The 19564-nt window shown below is 46.6% G+C and overlaps 2 protein-coding genes, 1 long non-coding RNA gene and 1 pseudogene across 4 annotated transcripts in view; 3 read left to right on the top strand and 1 right to left on the bottom strand.

The window, feature by feature from the left end:
* LOC146425500 (uncharacterized) overlaps positions 1 to 19564 on the bottom strand; it is an 865580-nt gene that overhangs the window by 412359 nt on the left and 433657 nt on the right. The gene's annotated exons all lie outside the window — the stretch shown is intronic.
* LOC146425506 (kinesin-like protein KIF18A) overlaps positions 1 to 19564 on the top strand; it is a 39507-nt pseudogene that overhangs the window by 16430 nt on the left and 3513 nt on the right. The gene's annotated exons all lie outside the window — the stretch shown is intronic.
* On the top strand, positions 2091 to 6706 carry LOC146425507 (uncharacterized). Its single transcript, XM_085041545.1, has 2 exons — positions 2091 to 5157; positions 6340 to 6706. Exons 1-2 carry the CDS (start codon positions 4702 to 4704, stop codon positions 6427 to 6429), a joined length of 546 nt encoding a protein of 181 aa, XP_084897671.1. The 5' UTR covers positions 2091 to 4701; the 3' UTR covers positions 6430 to 6706.
* On the top strand, positions 17046 to 18864 carry LOC146425508 (uncharacterized). Its single transcript, XM_085041530.1, has one exon. The coding sequence runs from the start codon at positions 17567 to 17569 to the stop codon at positions 18635 to 18637; it is 1071 nt and encodes a 356-aa protein (XP_084897656.1). The 5' UTR covers positions 17046 to 17566; the 3' UTR covers positions 18638 to 18864.

Raw genomic sequence — 19564 nt, forward strand, 5'->3', positions numbered from 1 at the left:
TACATCGAGTTCTGAAGAGTGGCCCAGTGCACCTCCCCCGCCTGATGAGGATTATGTTCCCCTCAGGCCAGCTCCTCAGAATGATAGCCGATTAAGTGGCAAGCGGAGATTTGATTGGAAGAACATTGCAGAAAAAGCTGTACAGGAGGGTTGTTAACATTGGGTTAAAATGTTAGTTAAAAACGGGCTTTAGGAACGGGATAGGTAGGCACTACATGTATGGGGCTCAGCGACATGATCACGAAGATTGCTTAGAGAATGGGGATTGTTTTAGTGAAATCATGTGGATTAGCACCTGTGAAATAAATCAGAAATACTATGGGAGATGGGGGGCTTAAAGTCATGCTTGGGGGGTGTCCCAGGTTAATGATAAGGCTCTCTCTCCTCCGAGAGCGAAGGGCCCCGACACCCCCTCCCCCACCCACAACGGAACCTCTTAGATGGAAGTGAAGAAAAAACTATTTATTTAACAAAACCACGCAGAGTGCCCTACAAGGCACAGGGGAAGGGGAAAAAACAAGGTGAAAGGCAGTTATTCAACCTGATTAAAAAGTCCTTTTCTCAGACGCAGTCCCTCTCCTCCTCGCCCCCCACCCGGGGCCGGGTGGAGCTCCCTGGAGAGCTCTGCTGTCCTCTGGCCCTCCTGGGTCTCCGGGTGGCAAAGCAGATCGAAGAGAAGGGGTCCAAACGAGGAAAAAGAAGAAGAATGGAAAAAACAGGAACAGAGCTCACTCCGACCCCCGTCCAGCACGCAGTCTCTGCCGGGCGACGAATCCTCCCCCGGAGCAAGGCTTGGAGAAAATGTTTTCAAAACAACCCGCGTTTCTCTCTGCGGCTGGGTGCAGTTAAAGAGACAGGACCACACATTTTTTCTTTCTTGGGCATATAAGCCAACGATAGGGGATAAAGGATTATCATATCATCAATCCAAGACAGGGGGAAACAATGGAACAATGATAAGTTGATAATTAACATATGATTACATCACTGTTCTGTAAGGGAAGGTATAAAACTGTATTCTCTTCAAATCAATGTTGAAGCCAGATTTGGGTAGATGTTACACCCCGGCTTCCCGAGCTCGAATAAAGGCACCTGCATATAATCATTCAGTGATTATGTGTTTTCCACGCTAACATTTTGGCGACCCAGATGGGACGTTGTGAGCGCTGCTGAGGACCCGGCGACCTGATCATGCTCCAGCCGGCACCGAGGGATTCTCGGGGAGCCCATCGCGCCGCTACCCTCCGCCGCTCACAACGTCCCCTGGAGAAGGTAAGGTGCCTTTTAATGGTGGTTTGGTTGCCTGCCAGTAAGACGCAGCGAAAGCTACGCTTGGTTGGGCCAAGGAATTCCTAGTGGTATGCCCGGGCGCTGCCTGTAAGACAATTGCGAAAGCATTGCAGGGTCGGCAAGTGGAAATGGAGAAGCTTAAAGGGATTGTGGGTGGCTATGCTCCCATATCTCGTAATTCTCCTTTGGGGTGCTTGTTAGCACATTGGAAGCAAGGTAATTTTGGCCAAGGATTGTGTAAGGATACGCTAATCGAGTATTGTGATTCTCGGTGGCCAACATATATTTTGCAGGCTGGAAGGAGGTGGCCTGAAAATGGTTCTTTTCAATCTGACCTGATTTCTCATTTGTTGTTGTTTTGTAAGCATAAGGGAAAATTAGATGAAGTTCTGTATGTTGATTTATTTTTCTGTTTGCGAGGAAACCCAGAGTGGCTGTTGGAGGGTGGTTTGGTTACTGTGGCGATTTGCGATAATAAATGTCTGGTTTGCGTTGAAGGGAACTATTGTTTGGAGTGCTTGGCATTGAATGAGAGTTTACATCGGAAAGATATATTGGAAAGTGATTTACTAGTGGTTCCTATAGGGTCTGACTCTACACCGCCTGCACCTTCTTGGGGGTGCCCACCTTTCCCACCTACACCTCCCTGGGGATGTCTCCCCCCTGCCACCCGTGCCCTCTTCACCTGCTTGTGACAGCCCCTTTTTACCCTTGCCCGTGGATGACCGCGTTTTGGTTTCAGTACAGGGGTGTGGGGGAGGGGGGTGCTGGGGGACTGGACAGCGGTGGTGGTGGTGGTGGACCCATAGCCCATTGGACCCGTTCCAGGATGGGAAAGAGTCTGCCAAGACTTGGTAAGCAAAAGAAAATCATAAATGCCCCTTTAAGACAAGGGGTGGGGGGGTGGACGGACCGGTATATGTTAGGATGTTTGGTTATATGGAAACAGTCAGCTGGAACCTATAGAGAAAAACCCTGATAAGGTTGCTAGGGTAGTGAAAATGATTATGAAAACTCATTGAGATAGTACTTAGAGTTACAAAAAAGGAAAAAAAAAGGAAAAAGGAAAAAGAAAAAAAGAGAAAAATAAAAAGACGAGAAAAAGGTTACAGGAATTGGAAGGGGAAAAGTTAAGAAATCTGGACAAATTACTTGAAATAGCTTGGAAAGTTTATAACAATAGAAGAGCCACAAGCCAGCAGCGGCAATTCTTGGCAGTCGTACAGAGTATGGCAAGCGGTTTGGAAGGGGTCGGTGGGAGGAGGCCATTAGCCTTTGATGAATGTGCCATTTGTCATTGGAAATACAGGTATCCCAACCGGTTTCACTGGAATGCTCAGCTCCAAGAAGTTGCCAAGGGTGCTGTGACCCAGCAACTGCTGGCAACTTCAACGTTAGGAGAAGAAGCGGTGGGATTTTTTAATCAACAGGGGGGCCACATATTCGGTTTTAAATGATCTAGAAGGACAGATAAATCTACCACAATAGTTGGGCCACAGAGAAGGAGGAAAATGGCCATTTCTGCAACCCCAGACCTGTGTTTTGGAAACAAAGTATTGACTCAAGAATTTTTATATGTTCCATGTTTTACTGGCAAAATTGGAAGCAGTGGTAACTTTTGAGAATGGTGAGTTATTAATGAAAATTCTGGAGTGAAAAAAAAAAAAAAAAGAAAAAGGAGAGGAAAAAAAGAGAAAAAAACCCTTAATGATAAAAGAGAAACCAGCCTCTGCAATCCCAGAGGAGGTGGAGAATGCCATAATTACCTCAGTATGGGAGACGGACATACCTGGAAAATCTAAGTTGGCACAGCCGATACATGTAGAGTTAAAAGAGGAAGGAAAAACCGAACAGGTAAAACAATACCGGAGGCATGGTGTAGCAAACACTTCTGATAAATTCCTAAAATATTAAATTCTGGCAGAGTGCAAATTAGAGTATAATATCCCAATATTCCCAGTAAAGAAACCCAATGGAGATTATCGACTAGTACCGGATCTAAGGGCAATAAATGAAATAACCAAAGACATTTATCCAGTAATTGCTAACCCCTATACATTGTTAACATTCGTAAAAGAGATTTATAAGTGGTTTACCGTAATTGATTTAAAAGATGCCTTTTCTGCATACCCCCTTGACAAAGAAAGTAGGAAGCTGTTCGCTTTTGAATGGGAAAATCCAGAGAATGCAAGGAAGACCCAGCACACGTGGACTCGGCTTCCCATGGGGTACAAGAACTCCCCCACCTTATTTGGAAACCAACTGGCAAAGGAGCTGGAGATCTGGACCAAAGAGGGGCAAGTACCAAAAGATCAATACATCCTGCTGCAGTATGTTGATGATATACTGGTAGCAACAGAAGAAAAGGAAACCTGCCTAAAGGTAACAATTGAGATTTTAAACTCACTGGGCATGGGAGCATACAAAGTGTCCAGGGGAAAGGCACAAATTGCAAAACAGACTGTAATTTACCTGGGATGTGAAATCTCACAAGGGCTGAGAAAATTAAGTACTAACCATATCCAAGCTATTTGTGCTATTCCAGAGCCCCAGAATCTCCATGAGCTGCAAGTCCTCCTCAGCATGGCAGAACGGTGCCACCTGTGGATCATGCACTTTGGGCTAATTGCCAAACCCCTGTATGAAGCTCAGAAGGCGCAGCCATTCAGCTGGGGCAAAGCACAGAGAGAAGCTTTCCTGAAACTGAAAGAAGCACTGATGACTGCCCTGGCGCTCGGTTTGCCGATCTGTCTAAAGACTTTCAGCTGTTCGTGCATGAAAGGCAATGCTTGGCACTGGGGGTCCTGACCCAACGTTTGGGGAGCTGGAAAAGGCCGGTAGGCTACTGTCCTAAGTTGCAATATAGATGTATTTAAGTATTCTATTACCACCAGCTGTGGGCCGTTAGCTGCTATCACCTGCTAATGATCCACCCCGGATGACAGACAATGGGCCATCAGGGACCCACCGTGTGACTCATGGACTTATCCCATTGTGGGATGCTCTGCCCAGGAGGGAGGAGCCAGGTGTTCCCACCTGGATATAACCTGGCCTTGGAACTGCCTGAGCTAGCCCTGTCTACTTGGTTCCCAGAGGACAAGAGCTACCACTGGACCTTCAGCTGGAGACCAGACCTTCACAGGATCACCACTTGAACTGAACTACTTCAGTTGGACTGCTACCACCACCCTAACAGGGTGTCAGGTTGTATCTGACTTTGTCAGTGCTTTTCCTTGTATTATTTCGCTTATTTTCACTTTCAAACTTGACTTGTGATCTCCCACTGGTTTGTTTTCAAACCAATACAGCTACTTCTCCAAATAGCTTGACAACATAAGTGCCAGATGGCCTTCATGTCTGCGGGCAGTTGCAGCCACTGTACTATTGATACAGGAGGCCAGGAAGCTCACGATGGGAAAACACATAGATGTCTATGTGCCACACATGGTAACCACTGTCCAGGAGCAAAAGGGGGGCCACTGGCCATCCCTGAGCAGGATGATAAAATTCCTGGCAATCCTAACCGAACACGATGATGTCACACTAAAGACAACTAACCTTTTGAATCCAGCTCTGTTTCTAGGCACCACACCTAAGGAAGGCCCACCGGAACATGACTGCGTGGAAGTAATAGAGTACACCTACTCAGCGAGAGAAGACCTGAAAGATGTTCCACTGGAGCAACCAGAGTGGGAATTATTTATGGATGGAAGCAGCTTCGTGGAAAATGGAACCAGATACGCTGGATATGTGGTAACAACAGTCAGCACAGTAGTAGAGACCAAAGCATTACCACCAAACACATCTGCCCAGAGGGCAGAATTGATTGCCTTAACCAGAGCACTAGAAATGAGTGAAGGAAAGAAGGTAAATATTTGGACTCATTCAAAATATGCATTTGGCGTAGTGCACGCACCTGGGGCACTATGGAAAGAAAGAGGGTTGCTGCCCTCTCAAGGGGCATATATTAAACATCAAGATGCAATTCTGCAGTTGATAAAAGCAGTACAAAAACCTGAGCAAGTGGCAATTATGCACTATAAAGCACATCAATCAGGAACCTCCAAAATCTGTGAGGGAAATCGGAAGGTGGACTGGACAGCCCAACAGGTTGCATGAGATGTGCAAATAGCAATGGCATTGATACCTACGAAGCTAAAGTTGTCTCAATTCAATTTACCTTCAGAACCAAAATATTCAACAGAAGATGAGAAACTGGGACATTTGCTGAATGCATAAAAGAATTCAGAGGGGTGGTATGTTACTGCACAAGGACAGATAGTCCTACCCCCCTTGATAATGAGAGAAATTCTGCAAATTAAACATAATGAATGTCATTGGGGTGCAAAAGCGTTGGTGAAATGGCTAAAACAAAACGTAGTCTTGGTACGAATGTTAACAATGGCCAAATCAATAATGTCAAAATGTGAAATTTTCCTGAGGAACAACCCAGTGGCTAGATGGCAGGCACAGCTAGGAAGAATTCGGGTAAGTATAGAACCAGGAGATTATTGGCAGGTAGATTTTGTAGAGTTACCAAGAACTTGAGGGTACAAATACCTGCTGCTGGGGGTTGACACATTTTCAGGATGGCCAGAAGCCCTTCCCTGTCGCACCAACCAAGCCAAAGAGACAGTGAAGTGGCTGCTACACGAAATCATTCCCAGGCTTGGAGTGCCATTAGGGGTATCTTCAGATAGAGGACCACACTTTATGGCTACAGTGGTAAAGGAAGTGAGCATGACACTGCGAATAGCTTGGGACCTCCACACACCATGGGGACCACAATCTAGTGGACAGGTAGAGAGGATGAACCAAACACTAAAAGGCAAATCAGTAAAATATGTCAGGAGGCCAAGTTACAGTGGCCACAAGCCCTACCAATAGCACTTTTAAGGACTGGGGTAAAGCCTAGGAGTAGAATGTCAGTCCGTCCCTTTGAAATAGTATATGGGAAACCATACAAATCTCCTGAACTAAACCCGAATATACATATTGCAGGAAAACAGGAAATATATAATCATGTTCTATCTCTCGGGAAAACCTTAGCACAGCTTTGGAGCGCGCTCGTGTGGAATAGGCCGCTGGCTCACGAGAATCCAGTCCATGATATTCTCCCTGGAGATGAAGAACCTTTAAAGGAGAGGTGGAGTGGACCGAGTGGACCCCATCAGGTGCTGCTGACCACTTTCACAGCGGTCAAGGTGGCTGGAGTGGATCCTTGGGTACACTACACATGAGTAAAGAAGACCCATCCGAGACTGTGGGCTACACAACCCCGGGACTGATGAAATTGCAGATAAGATGGATTTAACTGTTTAAAATGATCTTAGTACCTGTGCTGATACTCATTCTATGGATATTAATTGGGAGTGATATTGCTTGAGGATATGGAATGCAGGATAATCAACTAACCACTCTTCATTCTAGAAGAGTGAAGAGAGAGGTACAGGCAAAAACACAAGTGATAAAAGTTTCCAATGAAATTCGGGCTGAGAATGTGATGATTGGGTTAGTTAAAGGTTTTGCCAAAATGCAAAACATCAGTAGAATAACTGCCTGTCTGCCAATACCAAAGGCAGCAGGAGACCCAATAAACTGGGGAATTATCACATCAAAATTACCTGAAATTCTGGACAATAAAACAATTGTATGTAAACAAGTACCCGAGTCCAGGCAGAAAGTTAAAGTAACTTGGAATATAACAGGTTATGGTTGGATTCAGTACTTGAGCAAAAAGGACTGTCTTTTAAGCAATGGGAAGGTGGGACAAAATCTAGAGTGGTGGGTTGAAGATCAAACCTTGCCAAATGGCAATGCTTCTTGCCACACTATCAAAAGGTCACAGAAAATGTCACAAAGACCACCCTGATATGGAAATGTGAAGCAAAGGATAGAAAGGATTGGATGTAACCCTGGGACAGTGCATGGTCCCTAAGTATACTTCAAAAATTTCAATATATGGCAAACACTCCTTGGTGCCTAAAATGGACAGGCCCTGAAGATGGCACTGACCCAGCAGTAATAAACACTGCCTCCAGCAGCAGAATGCAGGCAGATAAAGTAAGTTGGTGGGTATGTAATAAAACCTATGATTGCACGTCTGATGATGTAGAGATAAAACAAGTACCATCGCTGGTGGCTGCCATGCGAATTGATTGTGCCTGTAGAAGAATCAAACATAAACAGGGTAATGTAAATTATAGAATAAAAATAGGGTGTAGTAGAGGTACGATCAAGAGCCCAGGACAATTTGTTTGGGCAACAAGTGATGGTACCTGGACAACCCACCTGTCTGCAGATGAAAAAGTAAAAGAATTTACTCTGGGCCTCCCTACTTTATGTCCAATCAGGAAAAGTCCCCATTCAATGGGAAACGTGAACTTTGGCAAATAAGAAAAAGGCGAGAGGTTTCAGATAATGAAAATCAGGATGAAACTTGGCAAGAACCCTCTAGAGGAGTAGAATTTGGGTGGACTCTAGAATCTCTGTTTGGCCCTATAGCAAACTACTAAAACAGAGAAATGATGTACAGACTTACAGGTCAGGTAGAGAGGCTAGCAAGAGTTACTCGGGAAGGATTCAAAGAACTAAACATGCAATTACAAGCTACTACCAAAATGACTTTACAAAATCAATTGGCTTTAGATATGCTACTCCTGACAGAACATGGAGTGTGTGGGTTTTTAAAAGGACAAGTTGATAATTGTTGCATCCATATCCCAAATGTAACTGCAGATGTAGAACATGACATCAATCAGTTAAAACAAATAGAGCATGGAGCACGGGATGAACAAAAGGACTTGACTACGAGTTGGTTAGATAAAATCTTCAAGGGGTTAGGATGGAATGTGAGTTCATGGATTAAATCTATTATTGAAAACTTAATAATCTTATTAGTTATGTTTTTAGTACTTTGGGTAGTCTGCAGCATACTGAAAAGAGAGATACGGAGAAAGACATCCTGGAACCGACAGATAATGAGGGCACTGACACGGAACAAGGATCCACGTCCATCATCTGCGGATTCTCCGGTCCACAACAGCATCCATAACAATGCTCATGACAACCCTGGATTCGAAGACGAGCATCCAGTATAAAGGACTATATCAAGTGAAAGCATTCACACCTATAAAGTGAAAATGCTTTCAAAGGGGGGAATGTTAACATTGGGTTAAAATGTTAGTTAAAAACGGGCTTTAGGAACGGGATAGGTAGGCACTACATGTACGGGGCTCAGCGACATGATCACGAAGATTGCTTAGAGAATGGGGATTGTTTTAGTGAAATCATGTGGATTAGCACCTGTGAAATAAATCAGAAATACTATGGGAGATGGGGGGCTTAAAGTCATGCTTGGGGGGAAACAATGGAACAATGATAAGTTGATGATTAACATATGATTACATCACTGTTCTGTAAGGGAAGGTATAAAACTGTATTCTCTTCAAATCAATGTTGAAGTCAGATTTGGGTAGATGTTACACCCCGGCTTCCTGAGCTCGAATAAAGGCACCTGCATATAATCATTCAGTGATTATGTGTTTTCCACACTAACAGGGTGATATAGAAATTGCAGAGACAGTTAGACCACTAAGTCGAGCTGAGCAGGCATTTCCTGTATTTTTTGAACCACTGCAAGGGGGTGGGCAGCATGCGACCCATGTCGCTACCGATTGGAAGCTGCTCACCCAGCTACGTAGCACAACTAGTGAATCGGGTCTGCATGGTGAGCCCACAAGAATGATGTTGAATTATATTTGGGGAAGTTATATACTATGTCCAGAAGACATCAAACGTATTATTAGAATGATTATGACCCAATCGCAACAGTTGTTGTGGCAAGCTCACTGGCGACAGCTGTGCCAGGAATCAGCAAATCAGCCACGGGGGGAGGATGACCCCCTGCAAGGGGTCATTCTAGAACAGTTAATGGGCCAGGGCCGGTGGTCTACAATTGTCGAGCAATTGCAAACAGGGCCAGACATTTTGTTAGAATCGATGCGGACCGCACGAGATGCCATATACAAAGTGCGTACCGCCCCCCCCATGCTGTCCTATATGTCTATTGTAGCAACGTGGGTTTTAGGATTCCATGTGCTCCTTTGTGCCTCTGCTCTGTATACCATTGGTTCATTTTGAAATATGCTCTGCTGTACCCCGAAATCTATTGGTGGGTTCCCTATGCCTGTCTTACCTTCAGACTCCCCGGGACTGGCTCTGGGGGAGACAGTCCCTCCCCTTCCTTTCCCTTTATAAGGCGATGTCCAGATCACCTCGTGGTCTTTCCATCTCTGGCCTGGCACCCCTTTTCCCGTTCCTGCCTTTCCTCCCCCCCTTCTCCTCCCCTGCAATCCCCTTTTCCCCGTTACCCTAAATAAACCAATCTGCCAGAACAGAGATGGAGTCCAGTTCTTTCCTAGTCTCACTAATTTCCTGCTTGAATTGATGTGGTTTGAAGACTGCCGCCATGCCGCAGAACCTCCGGGACTGCCCGCCTCAGATACGGTGGGATTACACGGACCAGGGACCCCGGACCGGAGGGGAGCCTGCCTGTGCAGCCCTCCCAGACTGTGATACAACAAATGGTGCCGAGACCCCGGAAAAATTCCATCGAATCAGCTTGCTTTACCGTGAAAGAACCATCTCGCCGCTTTTTTCGCCGTTTCGCTGCTTTCCCGCTGCTCCTCGCCGCTTCTGCATGCTGCTGGATTCCTGCCGCGCTGAAGCCTCAAGCCGCTGACGCCGGTTCGGCTGTGGCGGCGACGGACCACCCCGGGCAGCGGAGCCCCCGGGGTGACCCGGCGCCGCATGTGGGGTGGGGCGGCCGCGGCGGCCGCAGCGGGGCCGGGCTGCTCGCCCGCTGCCGCCGCCGCCTCCGCCTCCAAAACCACCGTGCCGGAGCTGCCATCGCCGAGCCGCGGGCGCTGGGCGCCTGCCGCCGCTGCTCGCCCCGTCCCACGGCCCCGGGGGGCCCGGGGTGGGGCAGGACCCGGCGTCAAGCCGCTGCCGCTGCCCGGAGAAGACAGGGGCCGCCGATCACCGTCAGCCCCGCCGGCGACACGCCGCCCGGTGCCGCACGTGCCACCCCGGACCCACGCGGCAGCAAGACCATGCCGCGGCGAGACCACGTGGCGCCCGCCATTTTGGTGGTGGGAGCCACATGGCGGCAGACATCTTGGGTCACCGCACGGCAGGACGGTGGGCGGGGCCGCGCCTGGACCGATGCGGCGGCAGGAGCCGCTCCACTGTTCCACACCGGGATTTTTCACATCTGCTGCCTCCGAGGAACTGCGATTTCAGTGGTGGGAGTCTTTCAACCACCCAGGAGAGACTTTTATAAGAAAGTCCCTGCAATTCCCAGGAATCTCTGCCAAAGCTGGATTTAGTTGCTGACGGAATAAGGCTCGACATGGGACTGGGGAACCGGGTCATGGAGACCGTAGGCGCTAGGTGAGAGCGCGGGCCGGACTGCGAACCGCGGGGACCAGGTTGACCCGTTCTGCCTGTGGAGAGGGCCACAGGGGATGGGCAGATTTGCTGATTTTGCTAGTAATTTTGAGTTGGGTGACCAGCTAAGGCTGTAAGGGACCCCCTCATGTCGCATTTTTATTTTCCCAGGGTTTTAAGCAGTCAGCAAATCTCCCTTACTTCCCAGCTAATTATTTTTTGTGTTTTCCATTACACAGTTAGGCAGAGGTGAGCTTTGAAGGGCAGGTACCATGGGGAGGTGGGAGCCCCCTAGGTATCTCCTCCTCAAAAAGGAACGAACTTCTATCCCCTCCTTTTTTGAGTTAAAATATTTTATTTCAACCTTTGGGGGGCAGCAGGGTGATCCCTTATCAGTCCCCTTCCTGACCCCCGTTTTTAACTTTCCTTTCCCCACCTTCCTTCTTCCTCTAACCCTCAGGAGAGTTTCTAGCAAACTGCAAACTGTTTCTCTATAAACACTGGGTTACTTCCGTTTTCCCAGGCTTTTTGCTAGCTTCTCTGTCCCTGCTAGAGGGAGACTGATCACCTCCTGCTAGCCCTCACCCTAAACTCTTTTCCTCACCCTCTTTTCCTACCGTCTGTTTCCTTAAACAGCCTCATAACACCAAGGCTCACTTTCAAGATGGCGGAGGCCATGCTTCCGAGACCTTCTTCTTCCCAGCATGCTCAGTCCTTCACGGCTGTGTAGGCTCCGCCCCTTCTCACACGTCAGCACGCTCCGCCCCCTTACATCACAGGGCGGAGAAGCGTGGGAAAATCCCACCCCTAGGTTCTCATGCCAAAACCAGAAGTGCTGGGGAGGGGAAGCACAGCCGGCCTGGCCTCGCAGGCTAGTAAGAAGAATGATGGGTGGGTGAGAAATGCTTTTGTAACGCCAGTGTTTTCCATCAGACACTAACAGCTGTTCAGAAAGTAATAATTGTGATCTGAGTTTTATTTCCCAAGTAAAAGGACCTTTCCCTATTGGCTCAAGCAGCAGTCTGTGTTCCAGTCAGCAACAGAAGCAACAACCATCCAAGAACTGCTGTTCTAGCTTTGCCAATTTGCTGCAAAGACATTCCAACTTGAAGAAACTTACCAGCAGCCAAGGGAAATGCATACCAACGTATATGGACTCCAATGACTTCATTTTTGATTTTGAAATCTCCTTAAACAATCCTATGGGTTCAAACCAATAGATTTAACTGTATGTAATTTAGATTGTACCTCAACAACTGCTTCATTTTTCTTTTATATATACAGAAACGGGGAATTGTAGCAACGTGGGTTTTAGGATTCCATGTGCTCCTTTGTTCCTCTGCTTTGTATACCATTGGTTCATTTTGAAATATGCTCTGCTGTACCTCAAAACCTATTGGTGTGTACCCTCCTGCCCATCTTCCTTTGTCCTCCTGGGACTGGCTCAGAGAGAGCCAGTCCCTGCCCCCTCTCCTTCCCCTTAAAAGGCAGAGCCTGGACCAGCTCGAGGTCTTTGCATCTCTGGGCTGCTAGCATCTGCTACCTGCCTTGTCTCCCTTCCCCCTTCTCCTTCCCTGTGACCCTTTTCCCCGTTACCCCAAATAAACCTCTAGCAGAACAGAGATGCAGTCCAGTTCTTCCTTCGTATCACTATTTTCCTGCTTGAATTGACGTGGTTGGAAGACTGCCGCCATGCCACAGAACCTCGGGGGCCGCCCGCCCCGGATCCGGTGGGATAACAAGAACCAGGGACCCCGGACCGGGAGGGAGCCGGCCTGTGCCACCCTCCCGGACCGTGATACAACAGTCTATTAAACAAGGAAAAGATGAGTCTTTTGCTAGCTTTGTTGACAGGGTTTCAGCTGCAATGATAGGTGCTGGGGTAGCACCATGGATGTCAGGAGCATTATTGCATCAGTGTGTGTTAGAAAATTGCAACCAGCAAACAAAAAGCATTCTTATTACACTCCCTATGGATGCTACCCTAGAGATGATGTTAGAACGCATGAGTCGTGTGCCAGTAGGTACCCAGGCGTTTGTAGCAGAATTGGTGACAGCTATGGGAGATAAGCTAGGAGAGAAGCTAGCCCAAGCACAATCTCAAGTCTTTGCTGCTTTAGGGCCGCTGCGACCCCTTAGCTTGTCTGCAGGTGGAACAAAATCAGGGAAAGTTATGAAGTGCTATTGTTGTGGGCTTGAGGGGCACACAAGAAAGCAATGTAAGGGTCCAGTCTGGTGTGACAACTGCAACAGTGACACCCACGCCACGCTAGCTTGCCGGCAGTTGGGAAACGGGAAGAAGAGCACGTCCAGCTGCCGCGCCTTGACACAAGTAGCAGCTCCAGCCCTCTCTCCCGCAACAATGTTACCAGCTCAGCCTTCATACACGACTGCGTCTCTGCAGATGAGCTTGCCCGCCGTCAACCCCTTCGATCAGCAAACACCCTTCGGCCTGCCACAAAAGGAAGCCTCGGCCTGGACCTGGCAACAGCAGTAGGCATAACAGTCACCGATTTGTGCCCTGTGAAAATTCCCACTAGAATTCAAGGCCCACTGTGCATTGGCAACAAACCTGTGGGCGTGCTTCTAGTGGGCCGTTCTTCTGCTAGCATAAAAGGACTGTTCGTATTACCAGGAGTAATTGATGCTGATTTTACAGGTGAAATTTGCATCATGGTGCAGACTATGTTTCCCCCTATTTACATTCCTAAAAACACCAGACTAGCTCAGCTTATTCCGCTCCCACAAATGGTCGCGCAGATGCAACAACACGAAGCACTCGTGGACCGAGGGGCCAGTGGATTTGGCTCTACAGGAGGACTTGCAATGTTAACAGTTCCATTAACAGAACAACCAGTTGTAGAAACTACCTGGACTCGGAGAGATATCTTTTAAACCTTGCCAGTGCTACTTGATACAGGTGCAGATATTACGATCATAGCCACAGCCTGTTGGCCACCAGAATGGCCACATCACCACACCTTGAGTGGAATCGAAGGTGTTGGAGGTTCAGTTTCCGTGCAGCGGAGCTCCGACCCAATTCAGGTAGCCATTGAAGGCAGAGTGGCTACGATCCATGTAACCATCATGCCCTTACCCAGAGGAGTGAATGCCTTAATTGGCCGAGATGTGCTAGATCAACTAGGACTTGTGTTAACCAATCAGCATTTTTCCCAGCAGTCGCTGTCGGATGGACTTTCCCGATCCGACTTACATGGACTACCGATAAGCCAGTATGGATAAGGCAGTGGGCACTTGTGGCAGGACACCCCCCTCCCCCTTCTCTCTCTCCCTGATCGGTCCCAGGAAATGGATGGCTCAGGTTTAGGTTGATAGCCTAATCAACAGCTACCTGGTGCTGGCGACTGAAAGTCTGAAAAGACACTCCCCTGTGGAATGTAGAGAGAATGTGAGAAAGTTTCAGTGACTACAAATACACACTTTTATCCTATAAAAAGCTCACGAAATCTCAGAAAGGTAGAAGCTTTCTACATGGACATTGGAGCGTGAAGTAAAGCCTTCTCCCCAGGGTTGGACGCAGCCCTGTGGTTACTTCCCGAGGGATTGGGTGAGGACGCTGATGTATCCCCAGCTCCAAAAATTGGATTTGGTAAGATCATCGAGTTTCCTAAATTGTATTATTCCGGCTAACTTATAGGTACCTTTCTTAACTTGCATTTCAGCTAGCTCAAGCAAGCATTTCTTAACTTGCATTATAGTTCAAGCAAACATTTCTTGCATTTTTAACTATTTTTATAGTTCAAGCAAGGTTTTACCCCATAATTGCAATTTTAACTATTGTAGTGTTGCAATTATGTATTCATTGTGTGTTTATGTGTGTCAATCTGTTCTATGTTTGTATGTTTGTTATGTTCTGTGTCAAATAAATGGTATTTTTAGACAAATTGGCCAGATATCAAAGAATCTTGCGAACGGGACTAAGTCTTGGGGAACTAGCTATCTTAAAGTCTGTCAAACTGCAAAAACACATAAATCTCTTGTCTCCCATGCAAGACACCACTAAAAGGGGAAAGTCTAGAGCAAGCACAACTTTTAGTGCAAGAACAACTGCAACAAGGACATTTGCGACCTTCCACAAGCCCCTGGAATACGCCCATTTTTGTCATCAAGAAAAAATCCGGCAAGTATAGACTGTTACACGACCTGCAAGCAGTTAATGCACAAATGCAGGCAATGGGGGCCCTCCAACCTGGATTGCCGAACCCTGCCATATGCCATGCTTCCTGAGGGATGGCACTTGCTGATCATTGACCTAAAAGACTGCTTTTTTACAATTCAACTACATCCAGTGGACACTGCATGATTTGCTTTTACCCTACGGACGATTAACAGAGAAGCCCCTTTCTTAAGATTTGAATGGACTGTTCTGCCACAGGGAATGAAAAATAGCCCCACCCTGTGCCAGCTGTTTGTGGCCAATGCACTACAGTCCATTCGCATGGCATGGCCAGAAACATTGATCTATCACTACATGGATGACATTTTATTTGCCCAGGCTTCAGCCTTTACTAGCAACCAAGAAAACATGCTACAACAGTAGTTAAGCAGACACGGACTAGTTGTTGCTCCTGAAAAAATCCAACGTAACCCTGTTTGGAAATACTTGGGATGGCAAATAACAAAAGGGCATGTGTGACCACAAAAATTGCAGCTTGACACACAAGTGAGAACATTACATGACGCACAGCACCTCCTGGGTGACATTCAGTGGTTACGTCCAGTTGTTGGCATCTCAAACGACGACATCAATGCTCTGCGACCATTGTTACACGGCACCGACCCAGCACGGACAGTGCATCCCACTCCAGTGCAACAGCAGATTATTCAGAAGATTGGCACACAAATCTCACAGCGCTGGGTCGACCGTTGCAACCCAGACATTCCCGTGGACCTTACAATTTTAAGCGGCGAGAAACAACTCCTTGGTGCACTGACGCAGTGCAAAAATAAAAAGGGGGAGAATAAGGTGAAAATATTAGAACGGCTGTTTACCAGCATTCAGCCCAAAACTACAATTCAACAAAAATTTGAAAACATAGCAGAATTGATCCAGAAGGGCCGCACCAGGATTTTACAGTTAACAAGCCAAGAGCCAGAAACTATTTACCTACCAATGAAACGACGAGATCTCGAGTGGTACCTTCAGCATTCACAAGCGCTGCAAATTAGCCTGCCGTCCCAGGCAGTGGAAATTAATGTGGAGCCACTGCAGTCTACCACCCTGCGCTGGGTGAGTAACCAAGATTGGATTACAATACCTAAAAGGAGTGAGCGCCCATTGCAAAATGCAGTAACAGTCTTTACAGATGCAGGAAGGAAACCTCGACGTGCAGCGGCAACTTGGATGCAAGACGGCAAGTGGCATCATCACATATTAGCCGCAAAAGAAGAAGACTCACTGCAAACCCTGGAACTGGCAGCAGTTGTCTGGGCCTTTGTGAACTGGCACTCTACGGAGTTAAATGTAGTTTCTGACTCCATGTATGTCACCGGTATAGTGCAACGTATCGAAGATGCCCGACTTAAAGACTGCCAAAATAAATGACTGTTTGAACTGTTGAGACAGCTGCAGGCTGCAATTTATCAGCGAGAATGTGCTTATGCTGTGATTCATATATGAAGCCACAAATGGTCAGAAGGCCTTGGAGAAGGCAATGAGAGAGTGGATCATTTGGTTTCCGTAGCAGTACCACTGAGCGAATTTGTTAAAGCCAGAGAAGCTCACAACATTTTTCATCAAAATGCCAAGGGACTCTTCCACCAGTTTAAAATAACTATGGAAGAGGCAAGAGGCATTGTCAGAGCTTGTCCTAGTTGTAGCCATCATGGGCCAGGCCTAGGAATTGGGGTGAATCCACGAGGTTTGGGCCCTTGTGGACTTTGGCAAATGGATATCACCCATGTCCAGCAGTTTGGCCGACTAAAGTATGTGCATGTTACAATTGACACGTACAGCAGATTTCTGTGGGCCACGGCTCAGTCAGGGGAGAAGGCCTCCCACGTCATACGGCATTTGACAAGCTGTTTTGCAGTTATGGGAGTGCCTCAACAGATCAAGACCAACAATGGGCCCACCTATGTCAGTGAAAGAATGCGACGATTCTGTCAACAGTAGGGGGTCAAGCATGTAACAGGCATTCCCCATTCACCAACAGGGCAAGCCATTGTCGAGCGAGCAAATCAAACCTTGAAACAATACTTGGACAAGTTCAATGATATCTGTGATGTTTGTGAAAGGCTGTCTAAAACATTGTGTTAAACTATTTGTGTATTTTTTCAGATCAGGATTCCCCTCCTGCACAAGTGCATGGCCGAGCTGTGGCTTCAGAGCATAAAGCACCCATGATAGTTATGTATCGCGACCCATGCACAGGCCTGTGGCAAGGCCCGGCAGAGGTGAAATATATAGAGCGTGGTTACATGTGTGTGCTTACATCCACAGGTACACAGTGGGTCCCTGCGAAATGGACCAAGGCTGTTCCTCGTGCTGCTAGTGATCGAGGTTCTGATATCGAGCTCAACCACGACCCTCATAACGAAGGTTGAAGAAAGACAGAACCTGTGGGTGACTGGGGCCAATGCAACACATAACCCAGAATTTTGCCTCAGCTTGCAATCAGCTACTGCACCATTTAAAACATGTTTAGTTGGTATACCTTTGTTCAGTTTTGAGGCGTTTAGCAATTACAGCACATATTCCAAGTGTTCTACAGCAAAAAGCACCTCTTGGTGTGCTGCAAACTTAATCAACCAGTTAAATAGTACCTTGCCATGGGACCCACAGGAGTTGCACCTCCTGGGCTCCATGAAAATTGGTAACACCTCCAGCAATTGGACCCAAACATGCATTTGGTTTGGAGGTGGACAACAAGGCCTAAATCCATATCTAAGTCACTCTAACAAATGCTGGACAAATATCAACCCGATAAATATAGCAGAATACTCACACACTGTTAAAGGCGGCTATTGCGGAAGTAACAACACTGCTAATCAAAGCTTGGGTGCTTTGGGAGCTGAAATGAGAGAACCACCAATTACAATTTGGAACAACAGAACACCCAAAGCGTTACCTCCATCTGTGTTCTTAATATGTGGAGACAGAGCATGGCAAGGAGTCCCTCATAACATCTTTGGAGGGCCATGCTATTTAGGAGAACTAACTCTTTTGGCGCCCAACCAACGCATGTGGCTCAGCGTAGTTGCTGAGCCAAGGCGCCAGCAGCGTTCTCTGTCTTACCAACTAGACTCACGGTGCAAAGATGATGTTGAATTATGGTCAGTAACAGCTAAGGTGTTCGCCTCCCTGTTCACCCCTGGAGTAGCCACTGCAAATGCCCTTAGGCAGATTGAGAAACTAGCATGTTGGACAGTTAAACAAGCAAATGTTACTACTAATATTATTTCCCAATTTCTGCTTGACCAAAAGAGTTTGCGACATGCCGTGCTTCAAAATCGAGCTGCTATTGATTTTTTATTGTTAGCTCAAGGCCATGGCTGTAAAGACTTTGAAGGGATGTGCTGCTTTAATTTGTCAGATCATAGCAATTCCATCCATAAGCAACCAGAGTGGTTGAAAAAACACACCTCCACAATTGCAGTTGATGTCAATCCTTTGGACAAATGGTTATCATCCCTGTTTGGAGGTCTGTCACCATGGCTGATAGCCTTGCTTAAAGAAGGTCTACGTTGGCTAGGAATTCTTATATTAATAGTTATTGTAATGAAAATTACCTATAAGTGTGTTGTTAAGCGAATTAGTCAAACAACTAACGGGATCTTGCTCGCCCAAAAGAAAAAAGGGGGAATTGTTACACAATGGCTTCAAGATCACGGGCATGAATTATTAGAAGGTTTGTGCGAGCAAGACCATTGTTAAGCTAAAGTAGCAGGCAGGCCATATACAGGCCCAGTAGTTTGCTTCCCTGAGAACGCTTCGTGAGAAAATATCAAAAGATGCAGCTGTGTAAAGAATGTACGGGAGGAAACTTGTGATTAACAAGGAATGAGGGGGAAAACCCTGAAGATGTGAGAATGGAATGTAAAAGAAATGTAAGCTGTAACTGCTGCAATTAACGAGTAGATTAGTAATTAATAAATATAAGCACTGTAACAGTACATAACCTGCTCACGCCGTGAAATAAATGGAGCTTGCTTTATGACTTACATTAAGTCGTATGTGAGTTCTCACTCGCCGTTTGTCAACACAGTATTGCTTGCTTGGTTTTTGAGGGTGGGGGAAAGTGTTAGTAACGAGCTTTGCTCCCCACAGTTGATGTAGCAGGGTGACAGAATCCTAGTAACTTCTTCGCTTCCCCCTTTCCAAAACCCTACTTTCTCATTTGCAGTGTCAGAGAATTTTGTCCCCATAAGTGGATCTGTGTCACTCCTTTTTCAACAGTCTCTCATTATTCTGCATGGTACTTGCTGGGGAAGAAATGGCTGTGGATCAGGAGTCAGTTGTAGGTTACTGTGATGGTACCATCTTAAAATATGAGTTTTGTCATGGTAGTGCAATAATTTTCAATACTCTTCCATTCCCTCTTGTCATGTGTCACATCTTTCTTGTGATTATTTGTATAACCTCTGGAATTAACTATGGCAACCTATGCATGTTCCTAATACATTGAGTGTCACAGATCAAATACCATCTTAGACAATGCTGCAATAGAATTCCAGTTATATGATCAAATTAATATGTTTATGAAATAAATAGTATTTGTAATAATTTCTCCTAATGTCTCAGTAGGGAAGAGGAGGGAAAAGGCAAGATTTAAGTAGTATGTACATGTAGATGTGCTACTTT

The sequence above is a fragment of the Lichenostomus cassidix genome, chromosome W, assembly GCF_008360975.1.
Source record: "Lichenostomus cassidix isolate B80296 chromosome W, HeHo_3.0, whole genome shotgun sequence".
NCBI classification, from domain to species: domain Eukaryota; kingdom Metazoa; phylum Chordata; class Aves; order Passeriformes; family Meliphagidae; genus Lichenostomus; species Lichenostomus cassidix.

Coding starts and splice junctions, on each gene's coding strand:
- LOC146425508 (XM_085041530.1), top strand. CDS start 17,567: ATGAAAATTGGTAACACCTCCAGCAATTGGACCCAAACATGCATTTGG.
- LOC146425507 (XM_085041545.1), top strand. CDS start 4,702: ATGGGAAAACACATAGATGTCTATGTGCCACACATGGTAACCACTGTC. Junction 5,158..6,339: donor AAATGAGTGAAGGAAAGAAG/GTAAATATTTGG, acceptor GGAAAACCTTAG/CACAGCTTTGGAGCGCGCTC.